We start from the raw sequence: 23037 nt of genomic DNA on the forward strand, positions 1-23037 counted from the left end.
CTCATAATGGTATATGATAACATTTCCTTTAAAAAGTCAATAATTTAACTTTTATCTTTGACAATGAAACAAAAAATCTGAAACATTTAAGAACTTTGATGTTTTTCATTCTTCAGTATTTCAGTCTTATGGAACTTCTTGAATCGGTTGATATGATGACGCAAAATCTACCATATAGGAAATTCAAACCTGATGTACCTCTCCACTACCATGCCAAAGAATGGTAATATGCCTCAAATTTTTTCAAATTGAAGTATAATCAACATATATTAGTTTCAGGCGTACAACATAATGATTCAATATTGGTATATATTGCAAAATGATCACCACAATAAGTCTAGTTAACATCCAATATCATGCATAGTTAACAAAAGTATTTTTTTTGTTATAAGAACTTATAAGATCTGTTCTCTTAGCAACTTTCAAATATGCCATACAGTATTATTAACTGTAGTTGCCATGCTGTACATTATATCCCCATGACTTATTTATTTTATAACTGGAAGTTTTTTGGATCCCCGTCACCCATTTTGCACATCCCCGACCCACTGCCTCTGGCTACCACCAGTGTATTCTCGGGATCTATGAGCTCATTTTTTTTTAAATCAATATATAAGTGAGATCATACAGTATTTGTCTTTCTCTTTCTCTGTCTGACTTATTTCAGTTAGCATAATGCCCTCAGTAGCCATTCGTGTTGTCACAAATGGCAAGATTTTATTCCTTTTATGGTTGAATAACATTTCATTGTGTGTATACACACATTTTCTTGATCCATTCATCCATCAGTGGGCACTTGGTTGTTTCCATATCTTGGCTCTTGTAAATAATGCTGCAGTGAACATGGGGGTGCATATATCTTTTTGAATTAGTGTTTTCATTTTCTTCAGGTAAATACACAGTGAAATTGCTCAATCTAAGTTTTTTAAGATTTAAAAAATATGGTATAAAAGTGAATTTCTTGACTTTTTAAGATACTCTTTAAGGGCTGATAGAAACTATAATGTAATATTTGTCTTGAAACACTTGTAGTGGCTTTTGCTTATTACATGAGTAAAATTAAGTTAAAGGATTCTTCATAAAGAATTTACAACTGGAAATACTAGCATTCCATTCATTTACTGTATTTTTGGAATTACTAAGAAACTATATCCCAGTTTGTTTTCTAACCATGTCTTTTTTTAGTTTTCAAACTTTGGTATCAGACATATTAAACCTATTATAAACTTGAAAGGGTTATGGTAGTCTATAAAGTGCAACCCCTTTTTAAAATTCAAAAGTCTTATTTTTCCAGTTATTAAGCACTTGCCTAGTTTCTAGAAGTTGCAGTTACTCTTTCAGTTGACTTTTAATTACTATTCAGGTGGCTGAAGTGCTAGTTGCCAATTAATACTTTAATAGTTTTTCTGTAGAACTATATTTATTATAACAAAATTCAGTGATTTTGATTATTTTCATTTAGGAAAGAGATAAGACTAAATAGTATATTGTTAATTACTAATAGGGCTGGGAAGAAGCAAGTGCCCAGATAATATACCATTTTCATAGTCTCTGTATTATGTATGCTGTTAGAGTAGAAGCAATATCAGTTATATTTTATACTGTTGGTTTGAGGGTGTTTTTAAGCGTAGGGTTTTTGTTTTTATTTTTTAACTAGGTGGGTTTATGCTATATGTGGTATTCTTGAAGTAAATGTTCTGCCCCACTTACGGATGTGGTCATGGAAGCACATAAGAGAACACAGGCAAAAAATGAAGCAATATAAAGAACTATATAAAAAAAAGCTGACAAGTAAGAAGCCGTCTGGTGAACTTCTCAACTCTTTGGAGGTTAGCATTTAAAAAATTTGTTAAACATTTTGTACTACTTAACTCCTCAGTCTTTAGTGACTAACACTCCCTACTTACCTGTTCTAATTTGTACTGATCATTCTCTGTCTCTTTTACTTACTAGACTTTTTCATACTCCTTAACTTCAGTTGGATGTTACAAACCCTGGTGATGTTTTCCTGTGTGCATTTGGAATTTGAGATTCTCCTCAGTCTGGAGAGATTTGGGTTTATGCAAATAGTAACTTGAAGCCTCACATTATTATGACATTTACAAACCTCAAAAGCCTAGAAAGTATTTGCTCCATTGATTCCAGTCTTCTCTGTGTTGGTTTCAAAGCCTTATGTTATGTCACCACTCCATTTTTCCCTATGTTACCATCTAACTGTGCATTAATCAAATAAATTTCCTGTCTTCTATAAGTATATGCTTATACTTATAGCCAAGTCTGCTCATGCATTCCATCTGCCTTTCTTCATCTCTATCTCAGTTTTACTCATTCTTCAAGTTTTGCTTACGTCCCATCTCTTGTATGAACTTTCCTGAATTTTTTGCTCAAACAGTGCTTTTTTTCCTCTTAATCCTTGTGGCATTTCTGGTCTTCACCAGCAACTTTACGTTTAATTAGCGGTCTCCTGAGTTCTCTAAATATTAGTCTTAATCTTTTAGCATTATGGTATATTCTAGATGGGAGTGTTTTACAGATGGATGAAGTACAACTTAGGGAGTCTAAGAAGAGTTAGTCTCTCAAAATTAGTGGAACCATTATGAATCCAGGCCAATTTCCAAAAAACTCCCTAAGATTGAGTTTTATTTTTATTTTTGAAATAGAAGACTTTCTGAAGACCTAGGCTATTACGAATGCTTGGGTTTCTGTTTTGGTGGTTACAGATTTCCTTACCTAGTTTTGGGTCTTAACCTTAACCCTCTAAGTCTACTGGACTGTAGAACCCTGAGTAAAGTTTTCCAGGTAATGGTTGGTCATCACTGTTCCTCTTTGGGACTAAAAGTGGTTTGAGCATGAAGCTCTCAAAAGTAATCATGGAAATAATGTATAGATATGATGAAAGATTGAGCTTATCTCAGTTTATTTCAGTAGCTATACTGAAATATTTGGAAAAGTATAAAATTTATTTCAGTAGCTATACTGAAATACTTGGAAAAGTATAAAATTTAAAAACAAGTTTTAAGTGTATCTAGATCTACTTGATATATCTTAATGATGATGTACAAAATGTGCATGTAATATGAAGGACGTATAATTGTATTTTTAGTTGAAAGTGGCACTAATGTGTTTACCCTTAACTGTAGTTAAAGCCCAAATAAAGGTCATTTTAAACAGTGCATGTATGTTATCTTCTAGTATGTGCCTGTGTATCTTGTAGTATTCTAACTCTTACATGCATGACATGTATGATCGAACAACTTTCTCAACAAAGATGAGAAAGTTGTTCCATCGTTACTAATTTCCAAGCTGACATATATACAAGCACTGCTTTTCAGAATTTAACAGGAATATTATGTTGATGGGTGACCTGTTTTCTGCTTCCTATCTCTTCTTTAGTACAGCAGTTTGATAGAGAATATATTAAAATTACTTATGTAAAGTTATTTATGTAAACATACTTTATTTATATTTTTAGGAGTTGGAAAAGACTTTGGATGTATTTAATATAACTATAGCAAGACAACAGGCAGAAGTTGAGGTAATTCCAGATGTCTTTCAATCAGTAAAAATAAATCTAGAATTTATACAGATTTGATAGATGTTGTGATGTTATTGGTATTGTGCTGTAATATACTATTTCCTAAAAAGGCTTCAAATTTGCTTATTTGTATTATAAGAAAATTTGATGCACTGTTTTGCCACATGTATTTAAACCAGGCAGGTTCTATGGGAAAAAAATTCTTTCTAACTAATTGGGCTTATCAAATACTGAGAGTTCATATTGAAGGTGAAAGCCAATTTTTCCCCCCCATTACCATTGCTTATAAGACAGTGGTGCTAAGTACCTGGGAATCCTAAATTCTGATGTTTGGCCAATGTTGTGCTTACTATGTTTTATTGTCAGTATGATTATTGTTTACACTTATTCACTAAAGTAGATAAGTTTTAGAAATATTCTGTTTCTTTAGATTAGTAAATAAAGGATAATTTGTCATTTATTTGTAAATTTATTCATTTTAGGTAAAGAAAGCTGGATACAGGATTTTCAGAGAAGGAGCACAAGAGTCAGAGGATAATAAAGGATGGTTTAGCTGGCTGTGGACTTGGTCAGAATCACCTACTAAACAACAACCAGATCTTAAACCTGGAAGTATGTCCATTTCATTTGATAGTAGTGCAGTTAATCATCAGGCTGTGGTAGTGTAGCTAACCATCAGGTGTGAAATTAAGTTTTGCAGGAAATTTTCTCTTTCATTAAAATAGACATTTTAAGTATATATACATATGATATATAATTCTTATTATTATCAGTAAAATTACTATTAAATATTGTAAATATATGTGTTAAATAAAAATCAAATAAAATAAATTTTTAAAATCTTACTAATGCTTGCAAAAGAGCATTATGTCTAGAGGATTTAGTAAGTGCATATAGCACAGTCATAGATAAAATAAAAATTCCAAAAGGGTATAAACCACTGTAAATTTTAATCAAAATTATTTGTTGGAAAGATTTTTGCTTCCCAACAAAATGCTTAAGACCATGGAGGCTTATGGGCTTAGGTTTACATCCTAGATCTGTCGTTTATTAGCAGTGTGGCCCTGGCAAATTATTTAAGCTCTCTTAACCTCAATTTCATCATCTGTAATAAAATGTGGAGAAATGATATTAATATTACCTACTTTGTACGCTAAGTATGTTGCTTAACACGATGCCATTAAGTGCCTAATACAGGTATCTATTTTGTGTGCTTAATACAAATATTTAGAAATTTATATTGTTAAATTTATGTATTTAGCAATTTATATTTTGGGAGAATAAACCTTCTAAAACTGGCAATGCCATCTAGCATTCAGTGAATATAATTTCTTAAAAGTATTATAAAAAGAGTAAAATTTGCATTTAATTTATTAAAAGCAGCTAAATTTTGGGTCAGTTTTATCTTTTTACCAGTTAAGAACATAAAACACTTCTTTATGATTTTTAGGTCTTGAAGAAATGTTGACACCTGAAGAAAAAACTTTACTATATGAAGCAATTGGCTATAGTGAAACAGCAGTTGATCCAACCTTGCCAAAAACAGTAAAATGTTTTCTTGCCTTATACCTGAGCATTTAGTGATAGATATGTCTATTTTTAATCCTTTCAGAAATATATGTTACCGAGTTGTTCTGTGATCTTTCTTCGAGTCTATAAATATTGCATTTATTTTAGTTTCCAAGGTAGGGATAAAAATTGTCCCCTACTTTTTAGTGTTATGTGGTGATCCTTTAATATACGAAGGGTTGTTTTTGAAGTATTTTTCTGGTTTTTGGAAAGAATAAACTATATAAATAGGAGTATTTGTTGTATTTATATATGTATATACATATAGATAATTTTTTTCATTTTATTCCTCTGAATATACTCTAGTTTGAAGCCATGAAGTTTTTTGTTCACTTGAAAAGTATGTCTATTATTCTAAGAGAACAACAACAAAAATCTGAACTGTTAGATATTATAGTGGAAGAATTTAGCACTTTGATTGTGCAAAGACCAGGAGCACAAGCAGTTAAGTAAGTATTAATTTATTTTCTCTTATCTGTAAGAAAGTATTTCACTGTGAGGTTGGAATTTAGTCATACAGTATTTTGTAAAGAATACTGTGGTTTAATTTGTCCTTTTGTATTTTTAGAAAAGTAGTTTTTTTCATTAATATATATATTTTGGGATTGTTAAAATAACACATGTTCAGTAGAAAACTTCATGCCGAGAGACACTAAAGAATAATACAAAAATATCAGCAATCAGGGCTTCCCTGGTGGCGCAGTGGTTGAGAGTCCGCCTGCCAATGCAGGGGATACGGGTTCGTGCCCCGGTCCGGGAAGATCCCACATGCCGCGGAGCAGCTGGGCCCGTGAGCCATGGCCACTGAGCCTGCGCGTCCGGAGCCTGTGCTCTGCAATGGAAGAGACCACAACAGTGAGAGGCCCACGTACCACAAAAAAAAAAAAAAAAAATATATATATATATATATATATCAGCAATCACACTTTTGAAAAAGAAACAGCATTAACAATTTTGTTTTTATCTGGGAATGTCTTTATTTTATCTTCTGTTTTAAAAATAGCTTTATTGAGGTATAATGCACATACCATACAATGCACCTATTAAAGTGTACAATTCACTTTTTTGTCACACTGTATTGTATACCAAATTCGCATGGTATATTTACAAGGTTGTACAACAGTTATGATTACCTAATTCCAGAATATTTTAACACCCCGAAAAGGAAACACTAATACCCATTAGCAGTCACTCCCCATTGCTCCCTCTCCCCAGTGTCTGGTAAAAACTATTTTACTTTCTTTCTTTTTTAAAAAAAATTTATTTATTTATTTATTTATTCATTCATTCATTCATTCATTTATTTATTTATTTATTTATGGCTGCATTGGGTCTTCGTTGCTGCGCGTGTGGGCTCTCCCTAGCTGCGGCGCGCGGGGGCTACTCTTCGTTGTGGTGTGCAGGCTTCTCATTGTGGTGGCTTCTCTTGTTGTGGAGCACGGGCTCTAGGTGCACGGGCTTCAGTAGTTGTGGCTCGCGGGCTCTAGAGCGCAGGCTCAGTGGTTGTGGCACACGGGCTTAGCTGCTCCGTGGTATGTGGGATCTTCCCAGGGATCAAACCCATGTCCCCTGCATTGGTGGGCGGATTCTTAACCACCCGGGGAATCCCACTAATTCACTTTCTATTTCTAAGAATTTGTCTGTTTGGGGCATTTCATATTAATGGAATTATATAATATGTGGCCTTTTCTGTCTGGCTTCTTTTACTAATAGGCATGATATTTTCAAGGTTCATCCATGGTATAGCATGAATTAGTGCTTCATTCTTTTTTATTGCCAAATAATATTCCATTGTATGGATTCATCAGATGATGGATATTTTTGGTTTGTTTCCACTTTTTTGCTACTATGAAAAATGCTGCTATGAAAATTAATGGACAGTATTTTGTATGGACAAGTTTCAAGTTTTCTTGGGTGTATATACCTAGGAGTGGAATTGTTGCCTCAAATGGTAACTCTATATTTAACTTCTTGAGGAATTGACAGACTGTTTTCCAAAGCAGCAGCATCATTTTACATTCCCACCAGCATTGTGTGAGTTTTCCATTTAGCTACACCCTTGCCAACACTTCTCTATCCTTTTGATTATAGCCATCCTAAATGAGTGTAAAGTAATATCTCACTGTGGTTTTGATTTGCACTTCCCTGATGGCTAATGATGTTGAGCATCTTTTCATGTATTTATTGGCTATTTCTGTATAGTTTTTTTGAGAACTATCTATTAAATTCCTTTGCCCATTTTTTTCTTTTATTTAATTTTTAAAAAATTATATCGAAGTATAGTTGATTTACAATGTTGTATTAATTTCTGCTGTACAGCAAAGTGACTCAGTTATACATACATGTATTCTTTTTCATACTCTTTTCCATTATGGTTTATCACAGGATACTGAATATAGTTCCCTGTGCTATACAGTAGGACCTTGTTGTTTATGCATTCTATATATAATAGTTTGCACCTACTAATCCTAAATTCCCCCCTACCCCTTGGCAACCACAGGTCTGTTCTCTATGTCTGTGAGTCTGTTTCTGTTTCATAGGTAAGTTCATTGGTGTCATCTTTTAGATTCCACATATAAGTGATACTGTATGGGATTGTCTTTCTCTTTCTGACTTACCTCACTTAGTATGATAATCTTTAGGTCCATCCATGTTGCTGCAAATGGCATTATGTCATTCTTTTTTATGGCTGAGTAATATTCCATTGTATATACGTACCACATCTTCTTTATCCATTCCTCTGTTGATGAATGCTTAGGTTGTTTCCATGTCTTGGCTGTTGTAAATAGTGTTGCATTGAACATTGGGGTGCATGTACCTTTTCAAATTATAGTTTTCTCCAGATATATGCCCAGGAGTGGATTGCAGGATCATATGGCAACTGCAATTTTAGTGTTTTTGAGGAAACCCCATACTGTTTCCCATAGTACCAATTTACATTCCCACCAACAGTATAGGAGGGTTCCCTTTTCTCCACACCCTTTCCAGCATTTGTTATTTGTAGACTTTCTAATGACGGCCATTCTGACTAGTGTGAGGTGCTACCTTGTTGTAGTTTTGACTTACATTTCTCTAATAATTAGTGACGTTGAGCATCTTTTCATCTGCCTGTTGGCCATCTGTATATCTTCTTTGGAGAAATGTCTACTTAGGTCTTCTGCCCATTTTTTGATTTACAGTGGTTTTGGTTTTTTTGTTGCTATTGTTACTGAGTTGTATGAGCTGTTTGTATATTTTGGAAATTAAGCTCTTGTCAGTCGCATCATTTGCAAATATTTTCTCCTAGTCCGTAGGTTGTCTTTCCCTATTGTTTATGGTTTCCTTTGCTGTACAAAAGGTTGTAAGTTTGATTAGGTCCCATTTGTTTATTTTTGCTTTTATTTCTATTGCCTTGGTAGACTGACCTAAGAAAACATTGGTATGATTTATGTCAGAGAATGTTTTCCTATGTTCTCTTCTAGGAGTTTTATGGTGTCATGTCTTATGTTTAAGTCTTTAAGCCATTCTGAGTTTATTTTTGTGTGTGGTGTGAGAGTATGTTCCAAATTCATCGATTTACGTGCGGCTGTCCAAATTTTCCCAACACCATTTGCTAAGGATACTGTCTTTTCTCCATTGTACATTCTTCCCTCCTTTGTCGAAGATTAATTAACCATAGTTGTGTGAGTTTATTTCTGGGCTCTCTATTCTGTTCCGTTGATCCATATGTCCTTGTGTCAGTATCACACTGTTTTGTTTACTGTAGCTTTGTAGTATTGTCTGAATTCTGGGAGGGTTATGCCTCCTGCTGAGTTCTTTTTCTTCAGGATTGCTTTGGCAATTCTGGGTCTTTTATGGTTCCATATAAAATTTAGGATTATTTGTCCTAGTTCTGTGAAAAATGTCATGGGTAATTTGATAAGGATCCCATTAAATCTGTAGATTGCTTTGGGTAGTATGGCCATTTTAACAATATTAATTCTTCCAATCCAAGAGCATGGGATATCTTTCCATTTCTTTGAATCATCTTCAGTTTCCTTTGTTAATGTTTTGTACTTTTTATAGCATATGAGTCATTAACCTCCTTTGTGAAGTTTATTCCTACGTATTTTATTTTTTGATGCTATTTTGTAAGGAATTGTTTGTTTACATTCACCTTCTGATATTTCATTGTTAGTGTAAAGAAATGCAACCAATTTCTGTATGCTAATCTTGTATCCTGCTACCTTGCTGAATTCGTTTATCAGTTCTAGTAGGTTTTATTTGTGGAGTCTTTAGGGTTTTCTGTATATGGCATCATGTCACCTGCATATAATGACAACTTTACCTCTTCCCTACCAATTTGAATACCTTTTATTTCTTTTTCTTGTCTGATTCCTGTGGCTAGGACTTCCAGTACTATGTTGAAGAGAAGTGATAAGAGTGGGCATCCTTGTCTTGTTCTACATTTTAGCAGGAATACTTCTGAGTATTATATTGGCTGTGGGTTTGTCATAAATAGCTCTTATTATGTTGAGATATGTTCTCTCTATACCCACTTTGGTAAGAGTTTTTATCATGAATGGATGTTGAATTTTATTGAATGCTTTTTTGCATGTATTGAGATGATCCTGTGGTTTTTGTTTTTTCTTTTGTTGATGTGGTGTATCAAATTGATTGATTTGTATTTGTTGAACCATCCTTGTGAACTTAGGATGAATCCCACTTGGTCGTGGTGTACGATCTTTTTTATGTATTGTTGAATTCAGTTTGCTAATATTTTGGTGAGAATTTTTGCATCTATATTCAACAAAGATATTGGCCTATAATTTTCTTTTTGGTAGTGTCTTTGTCTGGTTTTGGTATCACGGTGATGTTGGCTTCACAGAATGTCTTTTGGAGTGTTACTTCCTCTTCACTCTTTTGGAAGAGTTTGAGAAGGATCGGTTTAAGTTCTTCTTTGTATGTTTGGTGGAATTCACCTGTGAAGCCATCTGGCCCTGGACTTCTGTTTGTAGGGAGTTTTTTTCATTACAGATTCTGTTTCACTTCTAGTGATCAGTCTGTTCAAGTTATCTATTTTTTCTTGATTCTGTTTGGGTGGGCTATATGTTTCTAGAAAGTTGTCCATTTCCTCTAGGTTGTCAAATTGGCATATGACCATTCATAGTATTCTCTTATGTTTTTTTGTAATTCTACAGTATCAGTTGTGATTTATTCTCTTTCATTTCTTATTTTGTTTATTTGGGTCTTGTCTCTTTTGTTCTTGGTGAGCCTGCTCAGAGGTGTGTCAATTTTGTTTACCCTTTCAAAGACCCAGCTCTTGGTTTTACTGATTTTTTTCTATTGTTTTTTTAATCTCTATTTTATTTGTTTCCCCGCTGGTCTTTAATTGTCTCCTTCCTTCTGCTAACTTTAGGTATAGTTTGTTCTTCTTTTTCTGATTCTTTTAGGTGGTGGTTAGGTTATTTGAGATTTTTCTTCTTTTTTAAAGAAGGCCTGTATTACTCTGAACTTTCCTCTAAGAACTGCTTTTGCTGCATCCCATAGATTTTGTTGGTTGTGTTTTCATTGTCCTTTGTCTCAAGGTGTATTTTAATTTCTTTTTTTTTTTTTTGCGGTACGCGGGCCTCTCACTGCTGTGGCCTCTCCCGTTGCGGAGCACAGGCTCCGGACGCGCAGGCTTAGTGGCCATGGCTCACAGGCCCAGCCGCTCTGCGGCATGTGGGATCCTCCCGGACCGGGGCACGAACCCATGTCCCCTGCATCGGCAGGCGGACTCTCAACCACTGCGCCACCAGGCAAGCCCTAATTTCTTCTTTGATTTCATTGTTGACCCATTGGATTTTTTAGTAGCATGTTGTTTGGTCTCCATATACTTGTTTTTTTTCTCATTTCTTTTTCTATGGTTGATTTCTAGTTTCATGCTGTTGTGGTCATAATAGTTGTTGAGATAATTTCTATACTCTTGAATTTGTTGAGTCTTGTTTTGTGCCCTAGTATGTGGTCAATCCTAGAGAATGTTCCATGTGCACTTGAATGCGTATTCTGGTTTTTTTGGATATAATGTCCTAAAAATATCAATGAAGTCTAACTGTTGTATTTTATCATTTAGGATCTCTGTTGCCTTATTGATTTTCTGTCTCAAAGATCTGTCCATTGATGTGAATGAGGTGTTAAAGTCTCCTACTATTGAATTCCCATCAGTTTCTCCCTTTATGTCTGTTAGTATTTGTTTTATGTATTTGGGTGCTCCTGTATTAGGTGCATATATATTGATGAGTGTAAAATCCTCTTGTGTCGATCCTTTTATCATTATATAGTGTCCTTCTTTATCTTTCTTTACGGCATTTGTTTTAAAGTCTATTTTGTCAGATTCGAGTATTGCGACCCTCACTTTTTTGTCGTTTCCGTTTGCATGAAATATGTTTTCCATGCCCTCACTTTCAATCTATGTGTGTCCTTTGCTCTAAGGTGGGTCTCTTGTAGGCAGCATATTGTAGGCTCTTGTTTTTTTGATTCAGTCTGCCACTCTTTGTCTTTTGATTAGAGCATTTAGGCCATTGCCACTTAAGGTAATTATTGATAGATATGTATTTATTGTTTTTTTAAACCTTGTTTTCCAGTTGATTCTGTGTTTCTTCTTTGTTCCTTTTTCTTTTTTTTTTTTTTTTGCGGTACGCGAGCCTCTCACCGCTGTGGCCTCTCCTGCTGCGGAGCACAGGCTCCAGACGCGCAGGCTCAGCGGCCATGGCTTATGGGCCCAGCCGCTCCGCGACATGTGGGATCTTCCCGGACCGGGGCACGAACCTGTGTCCCCTGCATCGGCAGGTGAACTCTCAACCACTGCGCCACCAGGGAGGCCCTCTTTTTCTTTTTTTGTTTGACCATGCTACACGGGTTGTGGGATCTTATTTCCCTGACCACGGATCGAACTCGGGCCCTTCTCAGTGAGAGCGCAGAGTCCTAACCACTGGACCTCCGGGGAATTCCCCTGCTTTTCTTTTTTGTGGTTTGATGATTTCCTTTTATTTTATGCCTTTGTTTTCTTCTTTTAGGTTTTAGTGAATCTACTGCAGGTTTTTTATTTGTGGTTACCCTGTTTTTTGAGTATTTTTACCCCTTGCTATATACTTGCTTTAGACTGATAGTCATATAGGCTCAAACACATTGGAAAAAAAATAAAAACAAAGAATCTACCTTTTCTTATTCTTCTCCCCCTCATTTTACGATTTTGAAGTCCTCTTTTACTTCTTCATGTTTATCCTTTTGCTGTTCATTGTGGTTATCATTGTTTTCACAAGATTGTTTTGGTTTTTTAAAATATAAAAATATATGGGGTTATTTAACTGATTTACTTGCCAGTTGTGATTTTCTCTTTCCTATAGACTCTTGCTTCTTTTCTGTTTTGAAAAGACTTGTCAGTGTTTCTTTTAAGATAGGTTTAGTATTGCTGTATTCTTTTTGTCTTTGCTTGTCTGAGAAATTCTTTATCTCTCCTTCTATTCTAAATGATAATCCTGCTGGGTAGAGTATTCTAGGTTGCATATTTTTCGCTTTTAGGGTTTTGAATGTATCTTGCCATTCCCTTCTGGCCAAAAACATTTCTGTAGAGAAATGAGCCCATAGCCTTATGGGGATTCCCTTGTAATTACCTCTTAGTTTTTCTCTTGCTGCCTTTAGAATCCTCTCTTTATGTTTAACTTTTGACATTTTGATTATAATATGTCTTGGTGTGGGTCTGTGTGGGACTCTGTGCTTCCTGTACCTGGATTTCTGTTGCCTTTTTTAGTTGAGGGAAGTTTTCGGCCATAATTTCTTCAAATACTTTTTCAATCCCCTTGTCTCTTTCTTTGCCTTCTGGAATCCCTATTATGTGTAGATTGTATATTATCGCATAGGTCTCTTATATTGCTTTCATTTTTTTTTTTCATTTGGCTTTCTGTCTGCTGTTGTGATTGGGTGATTTCCATTATTCTGTCTTCCAGATCACTTGTTCATTCTTCTGCATTATTCATTCTCCTATTCATTGCCTTTAGCACACTTTCTGTCTCAGCAAATGAGTTTTCTAAGTTTTCTTGACTCCTCATTATATTTTCTAGTTCCTTTTTTTAAAATAAATTTATTTATTTTATTATTTATTTATTTATTTAGGCTGTGTTGTGTCTTTTGTTGCTGCGCACGGGCTTTCTCTCGTTGCGGTGAGCGGGGGCTACTCTTCGTTGCAGTGCATGGGGTTCTCATTGCGATGGCTTTTTGCGGAGCATGGGCTCTAGGCACATGGGCTTCAGTAGTTGTGGCACATGGGCTCTAGAGCACAGGCTCAGTAGTTGTGGCGTACGGGCTTAGTTGCTCTGCAGCATGTGGGATCTTCCCAGACCAGGGCTCGAACCCGTGTCCCCTGCATTGGCAGGTGGATTCTTAACCACTGCGCCACCAAGGAAGCCCTCTAGTTCCTTTTTATAGTACTCTGCATTTCTGTCAATAGCCTTTCTTAATTCCTTCAGTATTTTCATTATTTCCTTTTTGAACTCAGTGTCTGTTAGAAGATGTCTGTTTCATTGTTTGTTCTTTCAGGGGAATTCTCTTGATCTTTTAACTGGGAGTGTTTCCTCTGCTTCCTCATTTTACTTATATTTCTCTTACTCTGTGAGTTTCAGAGAAACAATTGTCTACTGTGGTCTTGGAGGGCTTTTTATATGTGTGAGCATCCCTGGGTAGCTTGTGTGGGTTTAATATATTTGGTGTGAGGGCTGTTTTTAGTATGAGTGCCTGTGGCCTCCTTTCCTCAGCATGTGCTGGCTGTTATCCCCATTAGTAGGGGGTGTGTAGATGCAGCTACTGGCACCCACTCCCAGGGCACTTGGTGGCAATGGCAGCTCGTGTGCGCCTACAGAGCCCATGATGACGGCGAAGGCAGCTTGCAACCGCTCCTGGAGCCTGCAAGCGTGGCAGCAGCAGCTCAAGATTGCTCCTGGAGCCCAGGAGGGCAGCAGCGGTGGCTTGCAACCTATCCTGGAGCCTTTAGCGCCTCTTTTTAAAGAGCACTAATCCCATTTATGAGGGCTCTGCCCTAATGACCTAATCACCTCCCAAAAGTCCTACCTCCAAATAACCATCACATTAGGCATTAGAATTTCAACAAATGAAATTTGAGGGACACAGACATTCATAACATAGCAGCTTGTGTTTGTCCCCTGGCTCCAGGAAGCCACACCAGGAATATTGCCCACTGCTTTGCTAGGGAATGGGGATGATAGGCAGATAAACAGAAATGCCAGAGTTCTGTCTTTCTGAAATTCAGCTGTCTTTTCCTTCTTTCATTTTTCCCTGGTTGCTGTAAGCTTTTTATTAAATTCCAGACTTGCAAGTAAGTTGATTCTGGGAGTTTTTGCTAGTTTAATTGTCATTTCAGTGGAGAAGCTTGATTATCTGAGCACCTTTTTCTGTCACTTCCAAAGACAGTACTTATCCGTTAACTTTTTTTTTTAAAGGCTTTATTATTTTAGAGCAGTTTGAGGTTTACACCAAAGTTTAGAGGGAGGTATAGACATTTCTCATATACCTTCTACCCCTACACATACAGAGCCCCCCCGCAATTATCAACACCACTCACCAGAATAGTACATTTTTACTAAAAATGAACCTACACTGGCATAATCACCCGAAGTCCATAGTTTACATCGTGGTGCACTCTTGTTGTACATTCTGTGGTATGGACAACATAGAATGACAAGTGTCCATTGTTACAGTATCACACACAGTATTTTCACTGCTCTAAAAATCCTCTCTTCTGCTATTCGTTCCTTACTCACTCCCCCAACCACTGATTGTTTTACTGTGTTCATAGTTTTGCCTTTTTTAGAATGTCCTGTAGTTGAAATCATACAGTGTGTAGCCTGGCTTCTTTCACTTAGTGATATGCATTTAAGCTTCCTATATGTCTTTTCATGAATTGATAGCTCATGGTTTTTAGCACTTAATAACATTGCATTGTCTGGATGTACCACAGTTTGTTTATCCATTCACCTATTGAAGGACATCTTGGTTGCTTCTACATTTTGGCAGTTATGAATATAGCTGCTGTAAACAGCTCTGTACAGGTTTTATATGGACATTAGTTTTCAGCTCCTTTGGGTAAATATCAAGGAGACGATTGCTGGATCACATGGTAAAAATATGCTTAATTTTGTAAGAAACCACCAAACTTTCTTCTAAAGTAACTGTACCATTTTGAATTCCCACCAGCAATGTATGAGAGTTCCTATTGCTCCATCTCCATCCTTGTCATTACTTGGTGTTGTCATTATTCCAGATTTTGGTCATTCTAAAATGTGTGTAGTTGTATGTCACTGTTGTTCTAATTTTCATTTCCATGATGACATATGATGTAGAGCATCTTTTCATATGCTTATTTGTCAGTCTTACTTGGTGAGGTGTCTGTTAAGATCTTTAGCCCACTTTTTAATTGTGTTGTTTGTTTTCTTCTTGTTGAGTTTAAAGTGTTCTTTATATATTTTAGATAACAGGTCCTTATCAGATGTGTTCGCAAATATTTTCTCCTATTCTGTGGCTTATTTTCTTATTCTCTTAAAATTAATATCTACCATAATTATTACTGTTTTCTATTTATTGCCCTTCTTCTTTGTTCCTGTTTTTGTCTACCATGTCTTTTCTTTTTTTTGCAGTTTAATTGAACATTTATATGATTCCATTTTCTCTCTTTTCTTGGCACATCAGTTAAAAATTTTTAAACTTTTTTTAGTGGTTGCCCTAGAGCATTTAATATACTTTTTTGTTTTTTTGTTTTATTTTATTTCAATTTTTTAAAAATATTTAATTTTTATTGGAGTATAGTTGATTTAAAATGTTGTGTTAGTTTCTGCTGTACAGCAAAGTGAAAAACTTATACATACACATATACACTCTTTTTTAGATTCTTTTCACATATAGGTCATTACAGAGTATTGAGTAGAGTTCCCTGTGTTATTCAGTAGGTCTTCATTAGATATCCATTTTATATATAGTAGTATGTATAGCTTTTTTTTTTTGCCTTTTTATTTATTTAATTTTTTTAAACATCTTTATTGTGGAATGCCATTTTTCTTTTTTTTTTTTTTTTTTTTGCAGTACGCGGGCCTGTCACTGCCGTGGCCTCTCCCATTGCGGAGCACAGGCTCCGGACGCGCAGGCTCAGCGGCCATAGCTCACGGCCCCAGCTGCTCTGTGGCACATGGGATCTTCCTGGACTGGGGCACAAACCCGTGTCCCTTGCGTGGGCAGGCGGACTCTCAACCACTGCGCCACCACGGAAGCCCCCCCTTTTTTTTTAAACGTCTTTATTGGAGTATAATTGCTTTACAATGGTGTGTTACTTTCTGCTTTATAACAAAGTGAATCAGTTATACATATACATATGTCCCCATATCTCTTCCCTCTTGTGTCTCCCTCCCTCCCACCCTCCCTATCTCACCCCTCTAGGTGGTCACAAAGCACCGAGCTGATCTCCCTGTGCTATGCGGCTGCTTCCCACTAGCTATCTGTTTTACGTTTGGTAGTGTATATATGTCCATGCCACTCTCTCACTTTGTCCCAGCTTACCCTTCCCCCTCCCCGTATCCTCAAGTCCATTCTCTCGTAGGTCTGTATCTTTATTACTGTCTTGTCCCTAGGTTCTTCATGACCTTTTTTGTTTTTTTTTTTAGATTCCATATATATGTGTTAAAATATGGTATTTGTTTTTCTCTTTCTGACTTACTTTGTATGACAGACGCTAGGTCCATCCATCTCACTACAAATAACTCAATTTCGTTTCTTTTTTTTTTTTTTTTTTTACAACTGATCTAAGTCTGCTTTGAAATAATAGTATACTATTTCACAGGTAATGTGAGTACCCAGTAATAACAAAATATCTTAATTCCTTCCTCTAATCCCTTGTGTCGTTCCTGTTATTCAATACACTGTTAGATTATTAACAATGAACATACTAATAATCTGTTAGGACAATTAAATGTTTGCATTTTACCCTCACTTTCCTACTTCAGTGTTCTTTCTTTATGTAATCTGAGTTTCCAACTTACAATTATTTTCTTCTCTCTACGTAACTACTTTTACTATTTCCTGAAAGGCAGGTCTAATGGCAACAATTTTTCTTGATTTTTGTTTGTCTGAGGAACTCTTTACTTCTTCTTTACTTTTGGAGGGAAAGTTCACAGGGTACAGAATTCTAGTTTAGAGTTTTTTGCTCTTACACTTTAAAATATTTGTTATACTCTGTTCTTGCTAGTATGGTTTCTGAGAATGTGGAAGTAATTCTTATCTTTGCTTCTCTATAAATAAGGATTTTTTTCCCCTCTAGCTCTTTTTAGGCTTTTTTTCTTTATATGTGATTCTCTGTAGTTTGAAAATATGCCTAGGTGCAGTAGGTATTTTTGTTTGTTTGTTTTGTGTGTTTTGTGGGGGTTTTTTTTGGCATTTATTCTGCTTGACGTTCTCTGAGCTTCCTAAATCTGTTATTTAGTGTCTGATATTAATTTGGAGAAATTCTCAATCATTATTGATTGAAATATTTCTTCTGTTCCTTTCTCTCTTCTCCTTTTGGTATTCCCATTACTTGTACGGTACAACTTTTGTAGTTATGCGTGGATATTCTCTTCTGATTTTTTAGAAATGCTTTCTGTATTTTTATGATTTTTCTGATATATTCTCCAGCTCAGGGATTTCCTTAGCTGTGCAACTGTGCAGTCTCCCAATAAGCCCATCAAAGTCATTCTTGTTACAGTGTTTTTTATCTTTAGCATTCATTTTTTGTTTTCTTAGGATTTCCATCCCTCTGTTTACATTGTTCATCTGTTCTTGCAGATTGTCTACTTTATCTGTTAGACATATTAACCGTTAGACATATTAATTGTAGTTGCTTTAAATTTCTAGTCATGTAGTTCCAGCATCCCTGCCATGTTTGGTTCTGATGCTTGCTCTGTCACTTCAAATTGTGTTTTTTGCCTTTTTGTATGCCTTGTTATTTTTTCCTGATAGCCAGACATTATATACTGGGTAAAAGGAATTGCTGTAAATAGGTCCTTAATAATTTGGTTATAAGATGTAGAAAGGGAAGAGTTCTGTAGTCCTGTGATGAGCTCTCAGTCTTTGAATGAGCCTGTGCTTCTGTACTATGAACTTAACAAGAGTTTCTCACTTTTTTTCCCTACCCCCTTAGGGGGGATAGAATGGGTAGTATGGGCTGGAGTTGGGTATTTCCCTCCCCCCATATGGAGTGGTAGACTTGACTGGAGTTGGATATTTCCCTTCCCTTGGTCATTTTGGCTCTGATAATACCCCATTTGGTAAGTCTCTAGTTAACTCGTTTCTCCAGAGGGCAGGCCTTGCTAAGAACAACAGAGTGCTCTGGTATATTTTTAAATGGTTCATCGTCCTCTCCACTTGCCTGAGGAGGGGATATTTCTCCAATATTTACTGTGGGAACCTGGTCCAATTCCTGGAGGTGTATCTCAAATTGTTTGGGGTACTCCCCTGTGGCTGAGTCCCCTTAGAGTTTTTTATTTTAATTAATTTTCATTGGAGTATAGTTGCTTTACAATATTGTGTTAGTTTCTGATGTACAGCAAAGTGAATCAGTTATACATATACATATATCCGCTCTTTTTAAAATTTCCTTCCCATTTAGGTCACCAGAGATCATTGAGTAGGGTTCCCAGTGCTAAACAGTAGATTCTCATTAGTTATCTATTTTATACATAGTAGTGTATATATGTCAATCCCAATCTCCCAATTCGTCCCCCTTCTTCCCCTCTCCTTGGTAGCTATAAGGTCTCTACATCTGTGACTCTATTTCTACTTTGCCAGTAAGTTCACCTGTACCATTTTTCTAGATTCCACGTATAAGTGATATTATACAGTATTTGTTTTTCTCTTTCTGACTTACTTCACTCTGTATGGCAATCTCTAGGTCCATCCACATCTCCGCAAATGGCACTGTTTCCTTCCTTTTTATGGCTGAGTAATATTCCATTGTATATATGTATCATGTCTTCTTTATCCATTCCTCTGTCAATGGACATTTAGATCGCTTCTGTGTCCTGGCTATTGTAAATAGTGCTGCAGTGAACATCAGGGTGCATGCATCCTTTCCAATTATGGTTTTCTCTGGATATATGCCTAGGAGTGGGGTTGCTGGGTCATCTGGTAGCTCTATTTTTAGTTTTTTAAGGAACCTCCATACTGTTCTCCATAGTGGCTATACCAATTTACATTCCCACCAGCACTGTAGGAGGGTTCCCTTTCCTCCACACCCTCTCCAACATTTATTGTTTGTAGATTTTTTGATGATGGCCATTCTGCCCGGTGTCAGGTGATGCCTCATTGTAGTTCCCTCTGGAGTTTTTAACTCTCAGAGTTGTCTACACCAAGTCTCCAGCAATTCAGTTACAGTTTAGGTTTTCCAACCTTGGCTCTAGTGTCCGTGGTGGTTTCCTTTTTGTAGATCTCTGCTGTGGTAAACCATGACTCCACTCCGTGTCTGTGTCTTCAGTCTTAGGGGCAGCAGTTCGCCCTGTGTACTCCCCTCTCTTACATATCGAAGAAGAGTTGTTGATTTTTTGGTTTGTTCAGCTTTTTACTTGTTGTTAATATGGAGTGGTGACTTCAAACTCCTTTCATAGGGAATCAGAAACCCCTGACCCTTCAAAAGCTTCCTAATCTGGAAATCAACATGTGAATAGAGTTCTTTGTGAATTAATCTGTGTCAGTTTAGATCTAATAGTTGTGTGTTTTCTTCGGTGTGCATGGAATGGAGTAGCAAGAAATGCAAAGTGAAATTTTTTTTTTTAATAAATTTATTTTTATTTTTGGCTATGTTGGGTCTTCATTGCTATGAGCGGGCTTCCTTTAGTTGCGGGAAGTGGGGGCTGCTCTTCGTTGCAGTGTGTGGGCTTCTCGTTGCAGTGGATTCTTGTGTTGCGGAGCAGGGGCTCTAGGCGCACGGGCTTCAGTAGTTGTGGCTCGCAGGCTCAGTAGTTGTGGCTCGTGGGCTCAGTAGCTCTGCGGCTTGTGGGATCTTCCCGGACCAGGGCTCAAACCCGTGTCCGCTGCATTGGCAGGTGGATTCTTAACCACTCCGCCACTAGGGAAGCCCTAAAGTGCAATTGTTTTTATTTTTATTTTATTTTTTTTAATTTGAAAAATACTTTAAAATTGTACTGATTGCTAATTTCTGTCCTATCTTTTTTCATGCAGATTCGAAACCAAAATAGGTTCATTTCATGTTACTGGCTTACCAGATAATTCAACAAAACCCCGCCTCCTGTCTTCATTGGATGATGCTGCATCACTCTTGCGAATTATATTTGAGATAAATCCATTAGATGAAACTGTTGCTCAAAGGTGTATCATAGAAGCTGAACCTTTAGAAATGCTATACGACGCAGTAAGCATTTTTCTAATTCCTAAGTTTTAATATATTTCACTTTGCCTTGAGTTTGTGCCTCATGTTAATGATGCTTATTTTAACAGAGAACAGTAAATAGTATAGTGGAATTCTTCAGACCTCCAAAAGAGGTAAATCTAGCACAGCTGACTTCAGTGACTTTGACAAAACTTGAAGAATTTCGTGATAAGACTGCAGCAGGTAAATGCCAGTATTAATGTTGGTGAATTAAGTACTTATCCTATACTAAACTTTCAGTCATGTTATGCTGATTTTAGTAAAGTACTTTTTGAGTTTATATTTGTAGACTAGATACAGTTTTAATTGATGCTAATTTGGTACCTTTATATTTAAATTTAGATATAATGATAATCATTTCTTTTTTTTTTTTTCGGTACGCGGGCCTCTCACTGTTGTGGCCTCTCCCATTGCGGAGCACAGGCTCAGGACGCGCAGGCTCAGCGGCCATGGCTCACGGGCCTAGCCGCTCCACGGCATGTGGGATCTTCCCCGACCGGGGCATGAACCCGTGTCCCGTACATTGGCAGGTGGACTCTCAACCACTGCGCCACCAGGGAAGCCTGATAATCATTTCTTATACTTAGAAAGGTCTAACCTATGTACTACATTCAAGTTAATTGCAAAATTTTTTTAGGATTTTTGAAATTCTGTTTATGACAGAAACTGGCCTGTCATTTTTCTTTCCTGTAGTGACTTCCAGATTTTAGTATACTGGCCTCAGAAAATAAAAGTTCCTTCCTTTATTCTGTTGGAGAGTTTGTGTAAGATTGGTTTGTTCAGCCAATTGGTTTGTTGGGTCTCATTTCTTCTTTCAGTGTTTGGCATTATTTGGGTTTGGAGATTTCTTTGGGGAATATTTTAAATTAGAGATTCCATTTTCAAAATATATTTGACTATAGAGATGATCTCTTTGGTTTTTAATGCTTTGTAGTTTGTTGAGACTTGCTTTCTGGCTCAATATATGGTAATTTAAAAAATATTCCACATATGTTTGAAAGCATATCTGTATATATCCTTTAAGTCACATTTGTTTATCATGTACTTAAAATCTTTTGTATCATTACTGGATTTTTTTCCTTCCTGTTTCACCATATTTTAACAGTTATTTAGAGAAGTATATGAAAAACACCAAACTTTCCATTTGGATTTGTCTATTTCATGTAGACGTGTAATTTTCTTCCTTATAAAGTTTGGTGCTATATTAGTTACATGCAGAGATTTTTTTCCTCAATGAACCAAATCTTTTATCTGTATGAAGTTTCAATATTTTTAGTAATGCTTTCATTTTTAATATCTTTTCTTTTTTGTTCTGATATTAGTATGGATATTCTAGGTTTCTTTTGGTTATAATTTGCCTGCTATATGTGTTTTTATTCTTTTACTTTTTCCCTCTATCTTCATTTTTAGATGTGTCATGTCAACAACATATAGTGGGATGTTTTTCAGGCTGTGATACTGACAGTCATATTTCTTGACCTTTCTTTCCTGCCTTTGGATAAATTCTAGCATTACTTCCTCCACTCCCACCCTTGTACCATTTGAAACTTAAATATTCTCTTTCTCTTTTTACTGTAGTAATTAAAACACAAATTTTTGTTGAAATAAAATTTAATAAAACATTTTACCTTCTCCCAGTCATTGCAAGGAACACTTTAGAACACTTGAACTCCTTTCACCATCCTCATTACTTACATGCTATTGTTATTTTTTTCTTGTTTTAACTTCATAGGACATTTTTTGTTTGTAGAGTCAATGCTGGTTTATAATTACCTATTTATCAACTACTTTCTTTGCTCTTCATTCCTATTTGAACTTAACACCTTTTATTTGGGATTATTTCCTTTCTTTTGGTAGTTCATTTATACATTTTTTTCTTTATTGAGAGTCTGCTGATGGCAAACTTTTTTGTTTGTTGTATTGTTTGGTTTTGGTCTGAAAGTAATTGTCCTCAGTTTTGAAGGATATTTTTTTACTGGATATGTAATTCAGAGTTGGTGATTATATTGTTCTTAGCACACTGAAGTGACCATTCTACTGTCTTTTGGCTCCCATTACTGATGTTGAAAATTCAGGTGTTAGTGTGTTTGCTGCTTCTTTGTAGATTATCTATCCTTTTTCTTTTACATTTAAGATGTTTTTATCTTTTATATTCTATAGGTTCAGTATGATGTATCCAACTGTGGACCAATCTGAGGATTGGTAGATTTAATTATTTCTAGAAAGTCCATCTGGAAAATTTCTAGCCATTAACTCTTCAGATTTTTTTTCTCCTGATTCTCTTCTTCTGGAACTCTGGCTAAATATATTTTAGCTTTTTCTACTCTGTCATTCTTCTTAACTTATATATTTTGTTTTCTTTCCATCTGTTTTTCCTCTGTTGCATGCTGGGTAATTTCCTTTAATTTATCTTCTGATTTTTACCGAATCCCTCTTCAGCTGTCTAATGTGCTTAATAATCTTCCCATTGCGTTTAATTTCAATGATTATATTTTCATTTTAGGAATTCTGTTTT

At 35.9% G+C, this 23037-nt stretch overlaps 1 protein-coding gene across 1 annotated transcript in view; it reads left to right on the top strand.

The window, feature by feature from the left end:
• Positions 1-23037, top strand: part of VPS13A (vacuolar protein sorting 13 homolog A) — a 265502-nt gene that overhangs the window by 36580 nt on the left and 205885 nt on the right. Inside the window, 8 exon segments of the mRNA XM_079706494.1 lie at positions 117-223; positions 1658-1829; positions 3473-3535; positions 4018-4147; positions 4986-5080; positions 5411-5553; positions 20315-20504; positions 20591-20705. Coding sequence (XP_079562620.1) covers positions 117-223; positions 1658-1829; positions 3473-3535; positions 4018-4147; positions 4986-5080; positions 5411-5553; positions 20315-20504; positions 20591-20705 — 1015 coding nt within the window.

This window comes from Hyperoodon ampullatus (genome assembly GCF_949752795.1).
Source record: "Hyperoodon ampullatus genome assembly, chromosome: 6".
Taxonomy (NCBI): domain Eukaryota; kingdom Metazoa; phylum Chordata; class Mammalia; order Artiodactyla; family Ziphiidae; genus Hyperoodon; species Hyperoodon ampullatus.